The sequence below is a fragment of the Vanacampus margaritifer genome, chromosome 7, assembly GCF_051991255.1.
Source record: "Vanacampus margaritifer isolate UIUO_Vmar chromosome 7, RoL_Vmar_1.0, whole genome shotgun sequence".
NCBI classification, from domain to species: Eukaryota; Metazoa; Chordata; class Actinopteri; order Syngnathiformes; family Syngnathidae; genus Vanacampus; species Vanacampus margaritifer.
Genome location: NC_135438.1, coordinates 10,257,768 through 10,276,987, shown reverse-complemented (window position 1 = coordinate 10,276,987; position 19,220 = coordinate 10,257,768). Strand labels below are relative to the sequence as shown.

The window sequence follows — 19,220 nt, the reverse complement described above, 5'->3', positions numbered from 1 at the left end:
AAACTCATAGAAATAGTTCAAATGAATTTTTTTGAATTTATTTTTTTATCCTTCTTTTTTTTCTGTAGTGCAATGAATTTTTGATGTCTATAGCCGTCATTGGCAGTGAATGAGTTAAAAAATGCAAATGGTGCAGTGCAACTATTAAAAACATATTGTTAAAATTAGCATTTTAATATTTATAAAGTCCTCTTTTTTTTTTTTTTTTGCAGTTGAACATCCTCAATCAAATCAATGAATAGACTGCACATGATTTCGTCAGGAAATTGTCCACAAATTAAGCCACAGCTGTGGATGTTGCATATTATGCCTAAAGACTGACTGGGGACCAGCAAGATGGTCAAGAGATTCTCTTTCATGATTTTCATTTCCGCCCCACTTCCCAAACCTGTAAACATGCACTCACCTTTAAAAAGGTTCCGGAGGGACTGACAGGCAGCGAGAGAGAGAAAGAGAGAGACGTCACCTGACAGGAAGTGTGTCTGGGTAGATCGATGGCTAAACCGCCAGGAAGTGTGTAGTGTCCTCTGTGCCCTGTGAGTCAGCAGACCATCGGCTTAGTGACTTGACTCTTTCCATTTCCTTGCAGGGTCCTATGTTAATCCACTTTCGATTTGACGGTTAAGTCCAGGCACGCTTTTCATTTTTGTTTCCCTCTTACAGTACTTTCACTTAGATTTTTTTCTCTCCTGAAAGTGCAAAGACACTCTTGTAGTGACTCACATGTGGAAAGATGAATGTCCATTAGGGCTTGGCAAAATTACCATTTTTATTGATGCTCCCTGCCTTTCACTTAGCAAAAAAGAAGAAGCAAATGGCAATGACAAAAAACCTTTGCAAGTTAATTCTAGAAAGTTTCCCCTCAGCATTTACACAGGAATAATAAATATGTATCTACAATAGGGGTGTGCCAAAAAATCTATTCTTATAAGAATCCCGATTCTCATTTAGTACGATTCAGAATCGATTTTATTCAAATTATTTTATACTGTCTTGCCTTTGTCTGTGTGTGCCTTTATTTGGAGCACTGTTCATGTTGTACCCGATTTGGCCACTTAGGGTCTAATTCACTGATTAGTAAGTAAATCTGATTGGATTGGTGATAGCCAGTAGTGGTGTGCCAAAAAATCGATTCTCATAAGAATCGCAATTCTCATTTAAATACGATTCAGAATCGATTTTAAATGTCACAAAATTGATTTTATTTAAATTATTTTATACTGTCTTGCCTTTGTCTGTGTGTGCCTTTATTTGGAGCACTGTTCATTTTGTACCCAATTTGGCCACTTAGGGTCTAATTCACTGTTAAGTAAATCCGATTGGATTAGTAATAGCCAGTAGTGGTGTGCCAAAAAATCGATTCTCATAAGAATCGGGATTCTCATTTTAATACGATTCAAAATCGATTTTATTTAAATTATTTTATACTGTCTTGCCTTTGTCTGTGTGTGCCTTTATTGGGAGCGCTGTTCATGTTGTACCCGATTTGGCCACCTAGGGGCAGTGTGGTTCCACGCGGTCTAATTCACTGTTAAGTTGTAGCCACATGAGAGAACAGAAGGAAAAAGTCACAATCAAGTTATTCCAATAAAAGTTTTTTTTTTTGCAGTGTTCTTTTGAGTGACAAAATTGCCGCGAGTAGCGCGCTAATTAGCATTAGCGAGTCAGACTGGAGTAGATCATTACAATTCCTTGCACATCTATAGATTGAAGCAAAAATCATTGTCAATCAAATCATTTTGAAGCAAAAATCGGTCTCAAATCGAAAATCGATTCTAAATCAAAACGCACACCCAAAAATCGGAATCGAATCGTGAGACATTCAAAGATTTCTACCCCTAATCTACAATAAAGTGAATAAGTACAGGTGTTGCTTCAAGATGCTAACAGCCTGACTTAAGAACTTTTCGAGGTACTAGCCATTATTTAACCTTATTTTTCAAGGGGTGTCAGGCGATTACATTTTTTAATCATAATTAATCGCAGGACTTCAATAATTAACTCATGATTAATCACAAATTTTATATCTGTTTTAAATGTACAGTAATTTTTTCTTAGTTTTTATACTCTTAACATAAAATTGGGGGGGAAATAAACTAATAGAAATATGGCTGCATCGTTTAGTCATTGATACAGTAATTTCATAATAATTCATAATTCATTGGTTAAAATTAAAAAGATGTACTGTACTGTAAAAAAAAACGAGATATTGATTTGTGTTGAGGTCATTTTTCTGCCACTAGTCGGCATAATTGCAATTGTTCAACATTGGTGACAGCTCAGTGCATTTTTCTTTTCATATTAAGAGCGATCTAATCTTTAACATGAAGTAACATGAAATTCTGCCCATTTTTAAAATTGTAAAATACAACTTGACCCCAGTCTCCACAATATTATTCAATTTATTGCTGGTAAATTTTGACATGGGCGTGTCTGCTGCGTTGCGTTGCTTTCCAAGTAAGGGGCAGTCATTAATTGCGTATTTAAAAAAATGAGTGGCGTTAAAGGAACTTTAAATTAACTCAAAGTTAACAAACTATTTTTGACACCCGTTGTTTTTTTGTTTTGTTTTTTGCTTTGACTTGCGAGCACAAACTTGAGATATGAGCACTGTAGAGTAGAAGTAAATTCAACTCACTTGACAGCAGCACTTTGGCTAATAATGAGCAATTCTTAAAAAAAAAAAAAAAAGAGAGACCATTCATTTGATGCAAAATTCTCTTTACTTATGTCCTTACTCTATATTTTATATAAGTACTATTTTTATTTGTTTATTTCATTAGAGCTGAGGTGTTTATAATTTCTGGCAGCAATTGAATTGAAGTGTCTTTTAGAGGGGAATCCACTTTTTAAGGAAATACGATATATTTGGAATTTTTTTGGGGGTCAATAAAACACAGTTAATAGAAGTGCATTTTTTTTCCCACCTACCTTTTTTACATTCACAGTCACGTCCGTAGAAGACACCAGTGGCCCCGCGCCAGCTCAGTGCCTGCAGAGGGGATAATTGGTCATCAAAGCTTCTGCACGAATCATTACGGCAGACTTAATCGTTGACCTTCCTACCACACGTTAGCCAGAGAATTAACCTGGCCACTGACTGCCATGGATTTTGTTTGTGTTGCTTTTTCTGTTATGGGATTCACTCACCATTATTGTTGCAAAAACAACACATTCATTTACTCATGTCCATTGCGGGTCTCTAAACGTGAAAAATATGGAATGTATTTTTTCGAGGTGTTAGTAAAAATCGATTCGGCAATATATCGCGATATTACAGCGCGCAATTCTCGAATCGATTTTTAAACATCCATTTTTTTATGGGATTTTTCAACAAAAACGTCTTACTTAGGGTTAGGATTCGCACATTAAGCATGGAAGAATGTTATATTAATGACACATTAAGCCTTAATATTTTCTACACTTGTAGCCCTTACTATCGCAAAAAAAACCAATTCTTGTTAACTGGAAAAATAAACAAACTGAATATCGACCAATGGTCTAACCTCCTCATAAATCACATTTTAATGGAAAAAATATCTTCCTCAAATAAAAACCAAATATCAAAATTTATAGAAACATGGTCTACGTATATAGAATTTTTTAACCTAATTCTGGTTACTTAATTCTGCCTGTTAGCGAGAGCCACCACATCGTGATAACTTACATTTTACATGTTTTTGCATTTGGCAATTTATTATTATATTATATTATTAGTATGGGATTTTTTTTTAATAGGTTTTAGGTGAACTAATGAATACACACACATACTCACCCACATACAATATATATATATATATATATATATATATATATATATATATATATATATATATATATATATATATATATAAAGGAGAGCAATGATGATATGTCAAATCGAATGAACAATACTGAGCTCTCCAGTAAAAAAAGAAAAAAAAAAAATAATAATAATTTAAATAAAATCGATTTTGGGACATTTAAAAATCGATTCTGAATCGTACTAAATGAGAATCACGATTATTTTGAGAATCGATTTTTTGGGCACACCCCTATCAAGTAAGCAAAATGTTCCGCCAACGGAACAAGAAAATGTTACTTAAATTTACCTGTAAGATTATGAAAAATAAGAAAAGGTCCCACACGCGCACATACACATACTCACCCACATACAAAAAAAATATATATATATATATATATATATATATATATATATATATATATATATATATAAAATAAAAAAGGAGAGCAATGATGACATGTCAAATCGAATGAACAATACTGAGCTCTCCATAAAAAAAAAGAAATAAAAAAAAAGCCTTAATATTTTATTTCAGTGCTGTTCAAACATGAATCAAACTGCAACCTGTTTGTTAAATGCAGTGGCTCAGTTATAAGCCTGAATTTTCAGATAAATAAATACATTTTCATACAAATCTTACAGTGTACATGTACACGTTTACTGATGAGTATTTTCTAAATGTGAGTAATAAAAAAAAAAAAAGCATTAATCAATTCATAGATTCGTATCGGGATTAATCTAATCGAATCGTGACCTATGAATCGTGATACGAATTGAATTCGCACCCCTAGTATTTCGTATCTGTTTGGCAGTCATATAATCAGAGCTATTTAAAAAAAAAAAAAAACTGACTTATTATAACTCTTTGACTGCCAAAAACGTTAAATAACGTTTAGTAAAATCCTATGGAGGAGTGCCAAAGACGTTAAAATACGTTTTTTTTTCAAAACAGAGGTGAAACTAACCATTTTCTATTGTTGATTACTGAAAAATGGAATAAGGTAGAAACAAACTTTTTTTTCTGATGAAAGATGAGAGTCCAATCTTTCATTTGGTAGTATGTGTGTTTCCATAGTCCAAACAAGTAATTTTCTGTGGACCTTGAAAGATCAGTCAAAAATGCTTAAATCGGCTGGCACCCACGGCATCCCTTTTCTGAAAACGTCTGGCAGTCAAAGAGTTAATTTAGGCTTTTACTGATTTAATGACTTTGTTGATTTTTTCCAAATGCGTACTAGTGCCTCTGAAGAAATTAGACTATCATAGATAGAAACATTCATTTATATTAGTAGTTCAATTGAAAAATTCACTTATAATACATAGATTCATTCAACACCATGGAAAATATTTTCCTTTTTACAAGCAGATCCTCTTGTTTTTTGTCAAATCGTAATTGTTCGTGTCAGGACCAGTTTTTCAAAATTTGACATGTCATGCAGACCACATAATGGCCGCACGCACAGTTGGCCGCGATCAATCGCACGCCATCTACCTGACGGCACCACAGCACGAGTCCTCCGTCACACAAACACACTGAGCACACATGATGGATTATGATGGATCGTACCGCCGGCAACAAAAACACACACAGACATTGTGGCAGATGAGATCACATTTGGAAATTCAGCCCGATGATTTTGTGTTTTGGCGCTGCGGGAAGACAGAAGAGAGCGAGTTTGCCTCCTCAGGTTTCAACTTGAAATGCGCCGCCACGGTTTTGCGCTTTGCATCCCGTCCTCGCGTGCTCCTCCTTCCTCCGGCATTGTTCCTCATCTTCCGTCTCGCTCAATTAATTGCGCAGGAAGAAAATGTGTTCTTGATGAACCTAATTGGATCTGAATTGGTTTGAATGATGTAAAGACGTAACGCCTTTTGTTTGAATTTAATCACAATAAGTTTTGAATGCGCGTCGTTGAAAGGGGTTACTAACTGACATTGTGTTTACATTCAATTCTATCTTCTATTAAGTGTATTGTTTGTCATAAACCTTTTAACACAAAGTCACACACAGCTGCTTTTGTGTCACCTTCAATGGGCTGCTTCCACTGTGGCTTCAATTCATGCTGGCGTTAAAGGCAAGACGAGGCCGAGTGCCGAACTGCCGAACTGCCTCAATGTTTCTTTATTTTTCTCATTCATTTGTTTGCGTTCTTGTTCTAAACAAAGGCAACAATATTATGAGTCAAGATGTCAAGGGAGCTTCTCTCTCTCTCTCTCTCTCTCTCTCTCTCGCTCTCTCTTGCTTGCTCGCTCATTCGTTTGTTATACGCTCTCGCTTGCTTGCTCTCTCCCCCTCCGTTTCTCTTGCTCTCTCTTTTTTCTCTCTCACTCTCTCGCTCATTCATTTGTTCATTTATACGTGCTTGCTCGCTCTCTCTCTCTCTTCTGTCTCTCTTGTTCCCTCTCTCTCTCTCTCTCGCTCTCTCTTGCTTGCTCGCTCATTCGTTTGTTATACGCTCTCGCTTGCTCGCTCTCTCCCCCTCCGTTTCTCTTGCTCTCTCTTTTTTTCTCTCTCTCTCGCTTATTCATTTGTTCATTTATACGTGCTTGCTCTCTCTCTCTCTCTCGCTCTCTCTTCTGTCTCTCTTGTTCCCTCTCTCTCTCTCTCTCTCTCTCTCTGGCTCACCCTCCATCTGGTCCTTCTCTCTCCGCCCTCTCTCTCTCTCACTCTCTTTCTCTGTCTCGCTCGCTTTCTCCCTTTCTGTCTCTCTTGCTCTGTCTCTCTTGCTCTCTGTCTCTCTGTCTCTCACTCCCTCTCTCTGTTTCCCCCTCCATCCGGTCCTTTTCTCTCTCTCTCTCTCTCTCACTCTCTCTCTCTCGCTTTCACACTCTCTCTTTTTCTCTCACTCATTCATTTGTTCGTTTATGCGCTCTCGCTCGCTTCTGTCTCTCTTGCGCTCTCTCGCTCTCTCTCTCTCCCTCACTCCATCTCTTTCTATCTTGCCTTCCATCCGTTCCTTCTCTCTCTCTCTCTCTCTCTCTCTCTTTCACTCTCTCTTGCTCATTCGTTTGTTCATTTAGACGTGCTAGCTCGCTCTCTCTCTCTTCTGTCTCTCTTGCTCCCTCTCTCTCTGGCTCGCCCTCCATCAGGTCCTTCTCTCTCCTCTGTCTCTCTCTTTCTCTCGCTCGCTTTCTCCCCTTCTGTCTCTCTTGCTCTCTCTCTCTCTTTCTCTTTCTCTCGCTCGCTTTCTCCCCTTCTGTCTCTCTTGCTCTCTCTCTGTCTCTCACTCCCTCTCTCTGTCTCGCCCTCCATCCGGTCCTTCTCTCTCTCTCTCTTTCTCCCCCATCTGTTCCTTCTCGCTCTCTCTGTCTCTCGCTCATTCATTTGTTTGTTTATGCGCTCTCGCTCGCTTTCTCCCCTTCTGTCTCTCTTCCTCTCACTCTCTCTCTCCCTCACTCCCTCTCTCTCTCTAGCTCGCCTTACATCCATTCCTTCTCTCTCCTTCTCTCTCTTGTTTTCTTTCTCGCTCTCTTCCTCCCTCCCTCCCTCCCTCCCTCCTATCATCCCAGCCAAGCAGTCGGAGTATCACGAGACTGAGCATCCAACGAAAATATTACATACTGTCTGGTGTGACAATTTAAAAGTCTTGCCGGGCATCCACGGCAATCACGGCCTCAAACGGGGATGCTGTAATCCAGTGCTGTCAAAGTCCGGTCCTCGAGGGCCTCAGTCCTGCACGTTTTAGAGGTTTCCCACATCCAACACAGCTGATTCATATTTAAGCTCATCAGCAAGCTCTGCCTGATAACGATCCTGATCATTGAATCAGGTGTGTTGGAGTAGAGAAACCTTGAAAACATGCAGGACTCGGGCCCTCGAGGACCGAACTTCGACCCCTGTGCTGTAGTCAATGGGAACATTGTGTAAACGTCGCTTCAACAGTTTTGTGGCTGGCGAAGAATTTAATGTAGAGTCGTAATGTTGGCATTACTCAGTATTAAGTTTGATAAAAATAAATTGTCACAACTACTTGTTGATTCCTGTGTGGGTCTCCTGTAGACAAGATGATTGACGAATCAGCAGTAAAAAATACACAAGGGAGTCAAGCGTGTGCGCTCGAGTGATTCAGCCTTCCAATGTCGGCAAATGTAAATGTGCATTCATGAGATGTGAAGGTGAAGTATGGAGCGGAATGAAAAATAATTGTGTGTTTGTATGGACAGCAGCGAGGGGAAGTTGCCTCATGTTTTTGTCTTTGTCTAGCACTTCCACTTTCATCCTCTCGAGCCGCCGACACCACATCCAGCTCCCCATCTAGAGCTAATGCATTTCCCCTAAATATTTCAATATGCGGCTCCTCCGCTCTGCAAGTCTGAACACGCGCGCTGCCTCGGCCAGAGTCACAGAGACGTACTCGGGGTTTTGCCGTCTCGCTGTGCTCCAAATAAGACTCCGAAAGGACCGATAAGGCCTCAGGAGAACTTGTGGGAGGGCTTCCAGACAGTGGGGTATAGATTGCAATGATAGACTTTGTGTCTTGTTTGAGATATATTAAACCCTGGAGAACCCACATGGTCAAATTTGGCCCCTATAAATTCTGCTACTCAAATAACAAAGACCTTCTTTCCTTTTTTTAAATTTTTTTTACAAATTGAACTTCAAAAGTCCAGAGTGCCACTTCTGACCCCTGCATGGGGCCATCTAGTGGATGAATATTGCACTTACATGAGCCAGAGTGGTGGTGACAAGATGGCTGGCAACATGCTGTTTTTTTGAGCTGGAAATCAATCCAAACAAAACCATCAGATGGTAAAATTTTTTTTTTTTTTTGTTAATCTATTTCATATCATGTTACAGAATGCCTAGGAGTATGTTTTATATATATATATTTTGATAAATTAGCAACTCTGAGCTAGTTCAAAAAACAAGGGTTAAAATTGAAAAAACATATATTTTGGTGTTCAGTGAACTTATAGCAGTCATTTAATGTATAATTCATAATTTTCCAAAGAAGAAAAGGGTTCTTGGGTTCTCCAGAGTTAAGAAATGTGTGGTTTAATGCAACCTTCTAAAGAACTATGGAGCGGGCTGATGCAACATTATGTTTCTGTTGAGTCACTGAACAAATGAGACACTTTCCCTGTTACATGTGGTTATAAATGACAGAGCCACAAAGCATGTCGGAGTGAAAAATTGCGTAAGACAGTGAGTGGTGCAATCGGGAGCAGAAAGTCTTTCTTTTCTCACCGCAACATTTATTATACACGATAAAGACAGTCTTTGGGCCTGAATTGATTTTTGTTACACTTATATTTTGAAGTTGTTCCCGGCAGAGTTTGGTGGTGTATGGTTGTTTGTCTTCCTGACAAAGTTTGTATTGCTGTCAGAAACTGTTGCTACCAATATCGACGCAACGTCATCCCAAAATAATGTTTAATCACTAATCAAAAACACAAAAAAACCTCTTAATTATGCTAATATTGAGATACGGCTAGCGTTATCAGCTAGTGGCTAGCAGCTAGCTACTAGCCGCTAAGCAAATGCTGGATAAGCTTCTCTCAAATGTAGTTAGTTTGATGGGCGAAAATTACCTTTTCTGACATCCTGACACAGTTGCAGTTCCTACTGATTCATTTTTTTAACAAATCAGGCTAACTCAAATGATGCTGTTTTAGCCGGCAAAATCGCTACTGTTTTTGTGATGTCACTTCGTCTCATAGACCAAAATGAGGTTTCCCAATACTCCCATTATCTGTTGTAAATTATGTCAAAAACAGATCAAATGTGTTAACTTGTCAATAACATCACGTTATGTTTACACGCGAGCACGCACGCATGCTAATGTTAATTGATTTGAACACAAACAAACGCAAGAGTCACAGCAGTTATTGACCGATTGTGATTGTGTTCCAGCTGCAGAACGAGTAACCGGAAAAGCCTCATCCTGACCAGTACGTCCCCCACCCTGCCCAGGCCTCACTCGCCACTGCCTGGACACATCGGTCAGTATAGAAAATCATACACTTGTGCATTATGCCGAGGTTTCACAGTATCACTAAAGTAGGCGATCTTATTAGGTCGCCATGGCAACAGCAGTGATGCTGTTTTCTTTGTTGAATCTTCAGATGTTATTTTTAGACTACAATTACTAAATAGTGCAATCTCGTACACTTACAAATCGGCACAAACACATTTGATATTTACAATGTATCTTCTTTGGGCTCATAGTTTGCCGTCATTTTTAAGTACTCTGAGCAGTTTCTACTTATAGTAACTAGCAACGAGAGCAACAAAAACTCTTCCTTTTTCAAATTTGTTAATATGATGACCTAATGTCTGTTTACTTTGCTTGAAAATGTAGAAGGGGGGGGGATAACATTTTCTTCATATAGTCACAATTTTATAACAGTTTTTAATTGAGGAAACCAATAACAAGGACGTTGTTTGGGTGTCCCACAGAGTAAATTTACACTAAAGAACTGTTGGATTTCTCACAAAATCTGGTAAATTATTCCAAATCAGGCTTTTCTCTCAGTTTCAACCCAATATGAACCCTGATAGATTCATGCACTTGGAACAAGTCTTTTATTTATATTTGACGGGCGGGTGTCTTGACAGCTCCCTCGGGTGCTTCAGGGTGACTCAAACTTGGTGAAAAATAAGAAAGTCAGGTTGAAGTCAATTCCTGAAATCATTTTTTATTTTTATTTTTTTTTATAAAAAATGACTGGCTGTATGCACAAACTGCCCTCAAATGAGATGCATACTTATGTCTTGCATTATTTGGTTATTATCCCCTCCAGAAACGTTCAAATCCTCCTTTCTGTCACGTTTATGTCTCTAGGAAGCAGCCCATTGGACAGCCCACGCAACTTTTCACCAAGTGGTCCCGCCCACTTCTCGTTCGCCTCTTCAAGAAGGTTCACATCCCTTTTTTGTTGCGAAAGGCTAACTGTGAAATTGTTGATGGGATTAATTTCTCATGCACAGTGAAACAGGAGGTGATAACAAACACGTGCAAAATGGGGGCTAGTCTTTTATTTAATCTAGTGTGTGTGTGTGTGCGTGTGTTGTTGTATGTTATGCAAGTTAAACTGATAAAAAAAAAAAAAATTCCAGGGCGTGTTGTAATTTTTACCGCTTCTTGTTCTGTCTCCCTCAGGCCTGATGGCCGTCGATGGTCCTTGGCTTCGCTTCCCTCCTCGGGATATGGCACAAATACTCCCAGTTCAACGGTAAGAGTTTGTTAGAGAGGCTTAAAAGAGCCTACTTGACGTTTGTGTTTAAAATTTTTATGTAAAGGGAGCTCGGTGAGCGAGTGGTTAGCACGTCTGCTTCACAGTTCTGAATTTTTAGGTTTGAATCAAGGCTTGCAACATCTGGTTAGCATGTGGCTATCCCAGTTAAGCTAAATGTGACTTTAGGACAAATCCATCCATTTTCTATGGCGCTTGTCCTCGCTAGGTTAGCAGGTTAGCATGTGGCTATCCTACTTGAGCTAAATGGGACTTTGAGACAAATCCATCCATTTTCTATGGCGCTTGTCCTCACTTGGTTAGCAGGTTAGCATGTGGCTATCCTACTTGAGCTAAATATGACTTTGAGACAAATCCATCCATTTTATATGGCGCTTGTCCTCGCTAGGTTAGCAGGTTAGCATGTGGCTATCCCAGTTAAGCTAAATGTGACTTTGAGACAAATCCATCCATTTTCTATGGCGCTTGTCCTCGCTAGGTTAGCAGGTTAGCATGTGGCTATCCCAGTTAAGCTAAATGTGACTTTGAGACAAATCCATCCATTTTCTATGGCGCTTGTCCTCACTAGGTTAGCATGTGGCTATCCTACTATAGCTAAATGTGACTTTGAGACAAATCCATCCATTTTCTATGGCGCTTGTCCTCACTAGGTTAGCATGTGGCTATCCTACTATAGCTAAATGTGACTTTGAGACAAATCCATCCATTTTCTATGGCGCTTGTCCTCGAGTCGTTAGGTCATTAGGTGAGCTAATAAAGAAATAAAAATGACTAAATACATTTTAATCAACTAGTTTGAGGAAAAAAAATGTTTAAAAGAACGCAACATTAATGATTAAAGAATTCAGTGGGCCGTGCCTGGCTTGCGGGCCATATTTTTTCCACCCCTGCCTTAGAGTGTGCTAGGGGCTATTTCCTTCAGCTACACTGTATTTTTTTTCATCATCTGGTAAATTTTATATTTTGTGTCCTGCGCATGAATATTTTTATGTGTATACATTTTAATGCATAAAATCAATTGGCGTTACGCTGTTGATATAGTCATGCTCTGAAGTTGCCTGTTCCGCTCGTGTCTTCTCACTTTGAAAAGATTTCACGCCCCGCGAGCATCAAAAAAACGCAAAAGAGCAGGCAAAACTTAAAAATACTTCATCAGTTGCCAAGAAATTATTGACCTGATTTGTCTGCGCACCATCACTCGGTCGTCTTGGGAAAGAAAATGAAAAAAAAAGAAAAGTGGAGCAGAGATAATTGAAACGTGTTCCAATAAATTCCCGTACACCTCGCTGTGTTTCCTCTGGCGCGGATAGTTAATGAGGAGGGGTGGGTGGCGCAGAGGTGATTACAAGATCATTTAGGCAGAAAAGTCTCTGCATCTCTCTCTGCGTCTTTTCCTGTTTTGTCCACAGCAGCACTGAAATGAACTACTACCCGTACCGTCGAACCTGTTTCACTAATCATGCAGTCTGCACATGTTCCTCTCCACTTCCTGCTTCGTTCCTTCTCGCCTATTGGAGGCATTACTCGCCTGGTTAGCCGCAGCCTCATCCCTGCATATTGATCAGAGTAGATGAAAGGTGTGAGCGTGCTTGTGTGGGGAGAAACTCATACGTCCATCTTTAAATGCATGCATAAAATTTTCAGAAACGGGAAGTAAGCGGTGCATAGCATAAATAAGAACCTCTTTGAAAACTGCCACTTGAAACCACTTCTTGGTAAATATGAGAAGGTTCTGCTGTATATTTTGCATATTTATTATATTAACATTTATTCCGAGCAAGGCGTGCTAGTGGATTCTTGTCTGCGTCACAGTTCTGAGGTTGAGGGTTTGAATCTGTTATGTTGTCCTGTGGAACTTGCATGTTTTCCCCGTGCTTTTCGTGGTTTTCTCAGGTTACTCTGGCATCCATGTTAGGTTCATTAAAGATTCCTGATTGTCTTTAGATGTGAATATGAGTGTACATGCTTGTCTAAATGTGCCAATCCAATTGACTGTCAAGGGCATTCCCTGTATTATAGAAAATCAATGAATGGATAATTATGATCAGAAAATAGCACTACAAACGTATTATTTTTAATCATAGATATTTACAACAACAAAAAAGATAACTTAATAAATGTCATTATTTATTTATATAGTAGGTCATTGATGGTGTAGTGGTACATTCGCTTGATTTCGGTATTGACAGCATGGGTTCCGATCTGGTTGTTTCAGGGCCGATTCCGATTATTAGTAGTCAAGGACGCCAATATTTGGAGCCAATATTCATTTTCACAAAAAGGGAAAATATTGGCATCAAAATTTGAAAAAAATACAAACTCTACCTTTTATTTTTTTCTACATTTTAAGGCATATATTTATTGAACAACTTTTAGCGTTCGTAAAATATTGGAGTTAAGAAAAAATCAATAGACATCATCAACAAAAAGTTTAGGGATCTCCAGTAGTAGCATGTCTTCAGAAGTTAAAAATAAAAACTTAAGTAAATAGCTCCTTATTGTTTTCTACAGTAAATAAAGTTTTCCAAAATTTCTAAATAGCTAAAGTATTAAAATGTTACTTCTCTTAGTTTCAATTTCAAACAAAAACAGAAGGGGCAGAGAGTTCCGAGGTTCAGCAGCATCTCTGAAAATTTCAATAATTAGTTCCCTGAAGTTAATACATTTTAAAATGGATCTAATATCGGCCGTATGATTCTTCAAAATAGCCGATGCCGATAATCAGCAAAATGCTGAATATCGGCAAAGGCAATCGGCCCGGCTGATAATCGGTCAATCCCTAGTTCAGTTCCCACTCAGTGACGGTGATGCTTCTTTGACCGGCCTGCCTCCATTGCTGGCCATTATTCCACTCTTCACCTTCCAAGTGGCTGCAAGCAGCTTTCTTCCAGCAGTTGTCAATGCCAAGCATGACATCCCATTGGGAGGCGTGTTCATTCACTCTACTATTGATCCAGGTTGGCGTTTTCCCCGCTGAGCTGGCAAAAAAGCCGCTATCAACTCCCGAAAGGCAGCAGGCCACTTTTATTCCGCCATTCCTTGCAGAGTTTAACCTTCTGTTGCTCTACTCTTTTGTCTCTCTTGATATTTTCTCTGTTCTTTCACCTTTCTCTTGCTACCTTGTTGTTGTTTTTGCACCCACTCACATGATGGCGCACTGTGTACTTTCCTGTCCCTCCTCGCTTCTCTGCTCCCTCATTCACATCAATTATTAGCCGCTTCACAGGCATGAAAGGTGCAAAGAAAAAACAGAAGATAAAACAAAATCATTCCCTCTCTTCTGGGTGCTGCTTGTTCCTTTCCAGTCGTCCAGCTCGTCCCAGGAACGCCTGCACCAGCTGCCCTTCCAGCCCACCATGGACGAGCTGCACTTCCTGTCCAAGCACTTTGGCAGCACCGAGAGCATCACGGACGACGACGGGGGCCGCCGCTCGCCGCACGTCCGACCTCGCTCTCGGAGCCTCAGGTGAGATCTCCGCTAAGGAAAAAATGGCCAAAATGCCACGTTTCGTTTAATTAAGTCATGGGTGACGATGATTTTGTACTGTCAGTAATTATAAAAAAAATTTTTTTTTGCTGGATCAGGTGCTTTAGGACAAGCTGATCATAATGTCAAATACTATAAATTCCTCTGTCAGCACCTTTCAATCAGATCTGTGTGCACTTATTGTTACCATTGGCCAGATCCGATCACGTAATCAGGATTTTCAGCTGATCGTAACAACTGAAAAAGGTAGTTTTAAAAATCAAATCAAAAAGTCAACAATAAAGAATGAAGAAGAAGATGAAAAAAAATGGTTTACTTGATTTGAACCATATAAAAAGGTATCAGATCAGAACTTAGTATTGGCAAAAACCCAATCGAGGGGAAAAAAAAGGGATCAAGACGTACTCTAGTTGTGTTGTTTTGATATACTGTCAAATTCCATCTATCCTTTTTCTGTACGACTTAATCTATTAATCCAAAATTGTTACATTAAAAACTTTTAATTTAGTACTCCTTTGTCCCAAGATGGCACCAAAGCAGTATTTTTAGGCATGGCAAAACATTGATTTGGCCACTTTTCACTGAATAAAATAAAAATAAAAAAATAAGTGAATTCACAAATGCCAAAATAAATGGCAGCACTGTGCGAATGTTCAGAAATTATTTTCCAGAACCGAAAGAAGAAATGCCAAAACTTATAAAGAGTTTAGAATTACAATGTTAATACATCACAGCATATCATAGCGAACCACTACATATATCGCTAGCGTCGGGCTAAAACCACATAAGTTACATTATGGCATAATGGCATAACTCGTTCACTGCCATTGACGGCTATAGACGTAAAAAATTAATTTGAAGTATTTCTATTAGTTTAATATTTTTTCCACTTTTGTTAACAAGAGTATGAAAACCTAGAATTGTTTTATTGTACATTTAGAACAGATATAAAAATTGGGATTAATCGTGAGTTAACTAGTGAAGTCATGTGATTAATTACAATGAAAAATTGAATTGCCTGACGCCTCAAATTTTTAATAATCTTTAATTCTTTTATTTTATTCATTCACTGCCATTGACGGCTATAAACGTCAAAAATTCATTTGAACAATTTCTATTAGTTTAATATTTTTTCCACTTTTGTTAACAAGAGTATGAAAACCTAGATTTTTTTTTGTTAATCGTTAGTTAACTGTGAAGTCATGCGATTATTACAATGAAAATTTTTTATTGCCTGTCACCCCTAATTTTTTAAAATCTTTTAAAAAATATATATATATTAATGTATGGCAGTGAATGAGTTCACTTAAAAAAAAATCTATACTTCTGCTCAGTCCACACGTGTAGCTGTAATTTTTACAAATTATTGGCCAATCTAAAGTGTTGAAAATGTTTTTTGCAATCTCCTGAAAAGTGCTGATTTTGGAGGTACAAAGGTTTCGGCTTGACATCAGTGAGATGCCCCTTAAGAGCACTCATAGCATCCGTGTAATCTGATTGGATGCTATTTTTGTCCTTTTGAGTGGCGATGCCTTGAAATCATTGCCTTGACAAAAACAAACTCGACTGGAATGGTTCTATTGTAACGTTCAATGCACATAGGTGTTTTTAAGAGTATAAATTCAAGTAACAAGTACCATACCGTTTTCCAAACGTGTGTCTGCTAGTATATAAATAATTACTTTAAACTATGCATTATCTTTATCATATTACCTACATTAGTTAGATGTATTGCTAGCCAGCACTGAGTGGCAGACTGTAATTTGGGATTAATTAAAGTTTAATTATCAGGGAGGTTGAATTACCGCAGAATGTCAACATGTCCATGCCAATCCACTCAAATTGATCCTGATGGTTTCGCTGGCATCGCATACCGCATGCATGACTAGATTGTGTACGTAATCCGTTAAATACATATAAATATGCGCCACTGAAAAATGTGACAGCAATTTCCTGTCTGTTGATCTGCCCCACTTTATGGCCAAGAGGTGAGATAGAAGCTCAATATTTGAAGGCGGTCGTGAGTAACAGGAAAAGCTAAAAACCTTATTGCAACAGTCCTTTTTTCTTTTTTTTTCTGGAGAGCTCAGTATTGTTCATTCGGTAATTTTACCGATTTGACATGTCATCATCATTGCTCTCTTTTTTTTATTATTATTATTTTTTCTGGAGAGCTCAGTATTGTTGATTCGGTAATTTTACCGATTTGACATGTCATCGTCATTGCTCTCTTTTTTTTTTTTTTTTTCTGGAGAGCTCAGTATTGTTCATTTGGTAATTTTACCGATTTGACATGTCATCATCATTGCTCTCTTTTTTTTGTGTATGTGGGTGAGTATGTGTATGTGCGTGCGTGCGTGCGAGTGTGTGTGTATTCATTAGTTCACCTAAAACCTATTAAAAAATCCCATACCGTTCACCTAAACCGAACACTTCCAGCCAGAGTCGTGAGGCCGTCAGGAGACCCGAGGAAGGACCAACAGTCTTGATGGAAGCACACACGCCGCGGGTGCTGTCAAGGAGCCCACAAAAACAACCAGGCCCAATACAGAGAGAGAGAAAAAAATCTTATCCTTCTTGTGCATTCCATTTTTGCACCCCGTGGTTTTGGGTGCCTCCACAAAGCAGCAGCTCTTTTCATTGCAGGGGTACGAGGTGCACACTCCCTGCTTGCACACCCCAGCATCCTCTCCGGATCCCTCAACAACACACGACGCATCACTACTTATCAGCTCTCGGCTGGCGTATTAATCCGCTCAGCAGATCCTGTCCTAGATAATACTCCAGCATGTGTCCCGGCTTTTCCACAGCGCCCCCCCATTGTGTACCTTGACGTCCCTCATTGTTGCTATTCACATCACGTCAGTCTGTGAGGATTTTCTGTTTTGCCCACAAGACATCTTTTCATCATCATATGCTCTCTCATGCCACTGATGTGCCATTGTAGTGTCCGTATAGTTGAAAAAAGGGATTATATTAATATTTTGAGCACTCTTTCAATGCTTATGTCTCTCAAAGCCTGTGATGGAGGTTTTATACAAGAAGTCTCCATTAATTAAAGACAGTAGTAAATTTCTGGAGTGCATTAGCATAATAAGTGGACGAGATGGACGTGTCGTGGAGCTGTGAATGTTTTATTTTTTCTCAAGTGGAGGAGGGAAAAAAAAAGAGTTGCATTACGCTTTTGCCTGCATATTTTACTCACTCTTTGATTTTTCTCACCGGTTGATGTGTCTTACACTCGTGCACTTGCCTTTGTCTCTCCTCAGCCCGGGGCGCTCGCCATCCTGTTACGACAATGAAATAGTGATGATGAACCATGTGTACAAGGAGCGCTTCCCCAAGGTCAGACGCACACAAAGCTGTTGCTCCATAAAAAAAAAACACTCACATTTACTGTTATTTGCCATAGCAGGAATGTAGTAAATCAACTACTGGTACAGTAGTCAGTAGATAGAGTATGAAGTCTACTCACCCTTCAAATGCCATATTTTTAATGATATAAAATATAATTGATCAAAATAAATAATTTCACCAAAACCTTTCTTTTTAATTTTGACCTATAAATTGTACATGAAAAGAAGCAGCTAGGATGCACAAATGTGCACACCCTCTTATAAGTGGGCGTGTGGCTTTGTTCTGAATTAACCACTCCCATTCAAACTCATGTTAAATGGGAGTCAGCACACACCTGCGGCTCTTTAGTAGTAAAAAATGACAGAAAAAAAATAGTATAAATTAATATTTTCTTACCTTCTTTTTTCGATAAAATATTATTTAAATAAATTCAGGGATAAAATGAATAATTAATTATTTTAAAAAATGACAGAGTCCCAATTTTGTTGTTGTCTCAAAAAGATTGATGAAACATTGATAAAAACAATTTTTTTGATTACCTAAAAATGTCCAAAAAGTGACCATTAAATGTCAAAAAAATCTGAGCAAAAGCAGGAAATAACCATAAAATTCCACGTAATTGACAAAAAATATCAGAGAATTAAAAAAAAATTTAAGGCAGAAAAGAATTGCCAAAAAAGGCAGAAAATTTCTTTTAAAAAGGCAGAAAAATGTTTAAAATGTAACTATAAAATGTCCAAAAACAAAAGAAGAAATCACGAAAATTACCATAAAATGTCCATAAAATTGCCACACACAAAAAAAGAAAATCAGAAAATTGATAGCAAAAATGGCAGAAAAATCCAAAAGCGGAAGATGAAAGGTAGAAGAAAATGAATCTCAAAAATCAGAGCAAAAGCAGAAAATAACCATAAAATTCCATGAAATTGACAAAAATATCAGATAATAATTTTTTTTTTAAAGGCAGAAAAGAATTGCCAAAAAAGGCAGAAAATTTATTTTAAAAAGGCAGAAGTGTTGGATGCTGAATTTATTTATTTTTTGTTACCAGTAGTGATTCTAGTTACTTTTTGAGGTTTATCACCACACAAAATCAGTGCGTTGTCCTCCATTAGGCCACAGCTCAGATGGAGGAGAGGCTAGCAGAGTTCATCCACAACTACTCCCCGGAGAGCGACGTGCCTCTGGCTGACGGCGTCCTCAGCTTCATCCATCACCAGATAGCCGAGCTGTCCCGAGACTGCCTGACCAAATCGCGAGAGGGTCTCATTACCAGTGTTTACTTCTGCGAACTTCAGGAAAACTTGGAGAAGCTCCTGCATGACGTGAGTATCAAAACCTCGCGTCTCCTTTTTTTTGGCTACAAGGCAAAACTGACAGATTCTCCATTCACGT

General features: G+C 38.5%; 1 protein-coding gene across 3 annotated transcripts in view; it reads left to right on the top strand.

The window, feature by feature from the left end:
* LOC144054707 (microtubule-associated serine/threonine-protein kinase 1-like) overlaps positions 1-19,220 on the top strand; it is a 75,271-nt gene that overhangs the window by 26,868 nt on the left and 29,183 nt on the right. For all 3 annotated transcript variants that reach the window (XM_077569925.1, XM_077569924.1, XM_077569926.1), the window contains 6 exons: positions 9,639-9,727; positions 10,570-10,645; positions 10,888-10,960; positions 14,287-14,447; positions 17,738-17,813; positions 18,941-19,150. In XM_077569925.1, coding sequence (XP_077426051.1) covers positions 9,639-9,727; positions 10,570-10,645; positions 10,888-10,960; positions 14,287-14,447; positions 17,738-17,813; positions 18,941-19,150 — 685 coding nt within the window. The remainder of the gene's footprint in view (positions 1-9,638; positions 9,728-10,569; positions 10,646-10,887; positions 10,961-14,286; positions 14,448-17,737; positions 17,814-18,940; positions 19,151-19,220) is intronic.